Source organism: Mangifera indica, chromosome 5, assembly GCF_011075055.1.
Source record: "Mangifera indica cultivar Alphonso chromosome 5, CATAS_Mindica_2.1, whole genome shotgun sequence".
Lineage (NCBI taxonomy): Eukaryota > Viridiplantae > Streptophyta > Magnoliopsida > Sapindales > Anacardiaceae > Mangifera > Mangifera indica.
In genome coordinates this window covers 3,584,770-3,590,882 of record NC_058141.1, presented here as the reverse complement: position 1 = coordinate 3,590,882, position 6,113 = coordinate 3,584,770, and the positions used below count along the sequence as shown (strand labels likewise).

The window sequence follows — 6,113 nt, the reverse complement described above, 5'->3', positions numbered from 1 at the left end:
CTAAGGATTATTCATAGATCTTATCTGTTCCAAAATCTGGATAATTACCAATTGTACAAATAAGATAAACATTGGATACATGATTGTGCATAATGGTGAACGATTGTACCTCATGGTGGACGCTGATGCATACTGTATATAAAAATACGTGATTTCACAATTACATAATTTTTGCCCTATATATATTGAGTATGCCTGTACACTCAAAATACTTGCTTATTCACAAAAGTCTTAGCAAATCTCTCGTGTGCGATTGGGCCTCTTCTAGTCTATGCTTATTGTAGATACCAAGATGTAATCCTGTACTTCGATTTAGAGCGTAAATTAATGCATCTAGAGACCAAAAAGGACGAAGGAACTACTCACCTTGGTATGGTCTTGATACACCCTATGGTTGTCTGTTTTTAATTGTATGTTCTAATATGATTATATACGGATCATGGTAAGATTCATGATTTTTGATGAAATTTTTAAATTGTGATTCTGATGTACATGTTTGGAAATACACCTTGATTTCCCTACATAAAGTATAGTTGAAGAGAAAAAGATTAAAGATCAAAATATAATTGGAACTTGAAAAAAAAAAATAAAACAATAAAAAAATATTTAATTATACAGGGGTTAAACAAAATACAAGCAAAAAATATATTGGGAGATAAAAAAATAAATAAATAAATGACACATAAAAAATAAGGAGAATTTGAGAATTTTACCTTATCCAGTGGGGTCATGAGGAATATATTTTATTTAAAATATATTGTTTGGTGAAATTGAGTTTACAAGAAAAAGAAAATTAAAAATTTTGATAAAATATCATTTTCATTTATTTTTGTTCTATCAATTAAATTTAATCAGCGAGCTAAGCTAAATCTAAATAAGGATAAAATTGACGTTGGGTCAAATTTAGCAAAATCATTCCGAACTCAATTTGTTGGAATTGTTAAACAACAAGTTTTGAATAAATTAAATAGTAATATCAAAGAAGGAGAAAAATAAATAGGGAAAAATATGGATCATCTATAAAAAAAAATGTTGGTGAAATGAGTTTTAGTATCAGTATTAATCTGGAATCTAACTCAAACTTGATAAATTGAATTTACCTTAACTTAAATTTGACTATTTCAAATCAAATAATGAACTAAACTTGCCTCAAACCCAACCTAAGAGGTGGTGTAGTTTTCATTTTTCATTGCATACTAATAAACGTTATATAAAAAAAATTGATATTATTCCCACAATAGTTTTCTAATTCCTACTATTTGTGGCATTAAAAATGCTGAAAACAAAATTAAAAAAATAAAATATATTTTAGTTTTTAGAAATTAATTTCGGTTTATTTAATTTGGGGCCAAAATTATCAATTAAGACAATTCCTTAGGGCCTAGCCCAGGCTCAGCCCAATATTCACAAGCCCAATAATAAAACCCTAATAAAGAAGATTCCTAGGGTTTTGCTCTGCATCTTGTACCATAAAATCGATCCAGTCTTTCACTCACTGAGCTTCGGATCTGAACTCACTGCCCTGTCTGCTTTCAAGCTCAGGTATTCTTTCCCCCATTCGTTTCTCCATGGTTTTGTTTACAGAGTTTGTTGGGTTTTGGGTTTCTTCTTTTATTGAATATTTTAATTTCATTTCATTTTCAAAATGTCTCTAATGATGTTAGAATCATAAAAACTTTCGTTCTTCTGAGAATATATCCTTGCGGAAGAATTATGGAGACTTGAACTGGAGATATCTTATGGGTTTTGTTTCTTTTTAATTTTTAACGTTCAGATCTGTGATTTAGGGTTTAGAGTTCAGCCTCTGGGGATGACTAAAATTGTACTTTCGTTCTTCCGAGATATTACATGCGGATAATTTTTTGGAGACCTGAACTGAAGAGGCCTTTATATTTAGTTTTAATCTGATTATTATTATTATTATTATTATTTTTTACTTTTTTATTGTGTTAAGTGAATATATGTAAATGGAATGGAGACATCTTTTCTTTTTTCTGATCTAGAAATGAAAATTTTTCGTTCTCCGTATTAGATAATGGTGGAAATTTATGGAGATCTGAGGTGAAGAGAATTTTTATGAAGATCTGTCTTGTCATTTTATTTTAGTTACCACTGTGTTAGATGTCGGGTGTTGCCGGTCATGTCTTGGTTTTGCGCCCTTCAAGTGTCTAGATAACTGGGACCAATATTGAAAGTAATGATAATTTGCATTTTGCTTCTGCTGGTTTTGGCTTTCTTTAGTGTTTTTTTGTAAATTTTTTGCCTAAGTAACTATTTGCACTTGTGACTCCAATGTCGGCCACAAACACATCATCATCTATTCTCCTTGAGTTAGGTTACATGTTCTTGTCTTAGTTAGCCTTAAAGATATAGTTCAGTTCTTTCTCTTTTCTATTTTACATCAAATATTGTTCTTGTCTTAGTTAGCGTTAAGTTAACATTTTGCATGTGTAAATGATAAATATCGTCAGTTCTTTCTCTTTTCTGTTTCTGAATTGATTTTGATGGCCATTCTGTGAGTTGAATGTATTATTACTCTAATTTTTACATCAGTAACACTTGTGAATGTTGTTATGATATTTAATCTATTCAGAGTGCTTTCTGAGGCTCAATATTGATAGTAGCAAATTTCAGTTTCTAATTAGTAGGTTTTTTGGTGTGTTTTCTTGCCTGGTCATCTTCTAGGATTTGGTTGAAGATTGTAACTCGTTGCTTTTATCAACATGAGGTACTGATTTGCTCTTTAGTAGTTGTTAAGTTCATGATTATCATTGCTGATTTACTGAGATAACTTTCCTCTGTTTTTCTTGATATTATTGCAGTCGGCCAATGGAAGAAGATGTAAGTTACTTTTGTAGTTTGAACATACTAGTATACACAAACACACCCACCCGCCCAAATTTCCTCATTGAAAATTTGTTAATTACCTTTAGTTTGTGCTGCAGACTATTAAGAATGAGGAAGAGGAGTTCAACACTGGACCACTATCTGTGTTAATGATGAGTGTTAAAAACAACACCCAGGTAATTTTATTGATTGCTTTATGATTTAAAGTTGTTTAAAGGGAAAGTCTGTCATTTTAAACTGAATATGTTAGATCATATTGGACAGGTGCTTATTAATTGTAGAAATAACAAAAAGCTCCTTGGTCGAGTGAGAGCATTTGATCGCCACTGCAACATGGTTCTTGAAAATGTTAGAGAAATGTGGACTGAGGTTGGTTCTTTGCAAGACATCTTTTGTTTTTTTTCAAAAAGGCAGTTGCATATCAATGTAAAAATTATAATATTTAATTCCATTGTTGTAGGTTCCAAAAACTGGAAAAGGCAAGAAGAAAGTGCTTCCAGTTAACAAGGACAGATTCATCAGTAAGATGTTCCTCCGAGGAGATTCTGTGATTATTGTTCTTAGGAATCCAAAGTAAGATAGATTTACATTTGTGATACTTTTTCAACCCTATGAACCATCCCACCAAACGGTAGATACTTTCAAAAGGCTTTTCATTTGTTAATTTCACATTGCGATGCCATTCCTTGATATCAGATTGGTGGGATTATCTAACTCTTTCTAATTTGGAGCAACTTCACCCAAGTTGTTGTGTTGTAAATTAAACGGATCATATCTGATGAACTAGACGAGTTTAAATGTTGAATGATGTTTTGGCTTCTAGCTATTCAGTTTGAATTGAGTTGGTTGCATCTCTTATGGTGGGCAATGTGACACTAAGTTTTATGATTATTTGTGTATCATTAGTAATATGAAGCAATTAGTCTTATTATTTTTGTGTCTCGTTCTAATTGGCATGTTTCTTGTTTCTTCATATATGATGGGTATTTTCTTGGACTAAAATGATCAGTCTCCCTTTACATCCAATAAGTTTTTCATATAGATTAATTGAACATCTTATATTTTCTCCTCCGTGGAGAGAAGCATCCTATGAAGAGTTTAAAAAACTCTTAAAAATTTTGAACCTTTGAACGGAATTTATTTTTAATATTTTCTAAATATTATTGAGAGGGTTAAGACTTGGTTATGTCTTATGTTACGAGGTGATTGATAATATGCGTGTTGCATAAATTCATAATGAAATATTATTATTATTATTATTATTTTTACACTAGAACAGGATTATTGCCATCATCATACGATGGCCTAATACTTGTATATATTAGATATGATTTTCATAAACTAAATAAATTCATTTTAATCAAAAGGATGTATACAGGTAAAATGTTGAAATTAAATCATATTTGTCTTTAAGCTCTTGAAAAGTTGTTCCGTTAAATGGTTTTGAAAAAGATATCTAATTAATACATAGTATATTATTGGACTTATAAAAAATTTAATAAACTTTAAAATTTACAAACATCATATATTCAATTCATAATTTTTGAATGTATAAGGTTTATTCTTAGGAATTTTATTAAACTTATTTGTGTTATAAATATAGTAGAATAAATGACAAAGTGATTGAATTGCAAAATGAGAATTATGATTTTATTCAATCAAAACTACGATAAAAGGAAGAAAGAAGCAAGAGTGAGGACACAAGAAGCAAATCTTGGATGAAGAAGTGTATATTACATGAAGAGAGGAGGGGGGTATTTATAGGAAATTTTGCCACCCCTCTGGTAGACAAAAATGGCTCTCACACTCAAGTCAAGCAAAAACAATTTAATGCTTTCACACTCTTTTGGCCAAAGTTTCTTCTCACGTGGTGGAAAATCCACTTTCTTCAACACTCCCCCTTGGATTTTTACCACTTACAGGTAATTATATTAACCTTGCTAAGGAAAAACCTAGTGGGATAAAAACCAAAGCAAAAAAATATAATTATTAAATGTCCTGTAAGTTGGCGTGGAACGTGCTTAAACTGTCTTATTAAAAACCTTATTAGGAAAACCCAGTGGGATAAAACCTAGTGAAGGAAAAAAAAGTACGGTGTACCTTTTGTCCAATATTTGATAAACTTCAAATTTTTCCCTGATGAATGCTCCCCCTCTTTGTAGTAGGATTAATTTAGTTGCTTGTTGAGTTGCCACATACCGATGCTATATACTAACTTTTCAAATGTTGATGTCGGTAGTGTCTTAGTAAACAAATCTACAAGATTCTCACTGGATCTTATTTGCTTGATATCAATCTTTTTGCTCTGTTGGAGCTCATTAGTGTAAAAGAACTTCGGTGAGATATGTTTTATTCTGTGTCCTTTGATGTATCTACCTCTAATTTGGGCAATACATGCTATATTGTCTTCATATAATATGGAATGAGTGTTTGTTGTAGAAGGTAGACTGCATGCATTTCGGATATGATGGATAACAGACCGTAACCATATGCATTCTCGGTTGGCTTCATGAAGAGCTAAAATTTCTGAATGATTTGAAGAAGTTGCAACCAAGGTCTGTTTGGTGGAGCGCTATGATATTGTTGTGTCATTGTAAGTGAAAACATATCCTGTTTGTGAACGGGCCTTATGGGGGTCAGGAAAATAACCAACATCTACATATCTAACCAAACTAGGATTTTTAGGGGATTTGATTCCACTTAGGTAACGAAGTATATGTTTGATTCCATTCCAGTGGCGATGGGTTGGTGCAGAGCTAAATCGGATCAATAAATTAACTGCGAAGGATATATCCGGTCTCGTGCATTGGGCCAAATATAATAAGGCTCCAATGACATTAAGATATGATATTTCAGGACTAAGTATCTTTTTATCTTCTTCTTTAGGACGAAATGCGTCATTTTTTGGATCAAGAGACCAAACGACCATTTGGGGTGTTCAAAGGATAAGCCTTATCCATATTAAAACGTTTTAATAATTTTTCAATATATGCTGATTGATGGATAAGTATTCCATTTGAATTGAGCTCGATTTGCAGGCCGAGACAATATTTTGTTTACCCCAAATCCTTCATTTCAAATTCTTTTTTTAGATATTCAACAATTTTTGAGAGCTCTTCAAGAGTCCCAATTAAATTCATGTCATCAACATAAATTGCTATAATATCAAATCTCGATTCTAGCCTTTTGATAAAGACGTATGGGTATATAGGGTCATTTACATAGTCCTATTTTCTCAAATATTCACTGAGACGATTGTACCACAT

The 6,113-nt window shown here is 31.6% G+C and overlaps 1 protein-coding gene and 2 non-coding genes across 3 annotated transcripts; all 3 read left to right on the top strand.

Moving 5' to 3' along the window:
* Nucleotides 1-1,410: 1,410 nt before the first annotated feature.
* LOC123215709 (probable small nuclear ribonucleoprotein Sm D2) lies at nt 1,411-3,684 on the top strand. Its single transcript, XM_044635916.1, has 6 exons — nt 1,411-1,542; nt 2,686-2,728; nt 2,823-2,841; nt 2,946-3,023; nt 3,112-3,216; nt 3,308-3,684. Exons 2-6 carry the CDS (start codon nt 2,724-2,726, stop codon nt 3,422-3,424), a joined length of 324 nt encoding a protein of 107 aa, XP_044491851.1. The 5' UTR covers nt 1,411-1,542; nt 2,686-2,723; the 3' UTR covers nt 3,425-3,684.
* LOC123217812 lies at nt 1,648-1,734 on the top strand. Its single transcript, XR_006502548.1, has one exon. It is a non-coding gene; the product is annotated as a small nucleolar RNA Z159/U59 (small nucleolar RNA).
* LOC123217808 lies at nt 1,801-1,885 on the top strand. The gene has a single exon (XR_006502546.1). It is a non-coding gene; the product is annotated as a small nucleolar RNA Z159/U59 (small nucleolar RNA).
* Nucleotides 3,685-6,113: the final 2,429 nt, after the last annotated feature.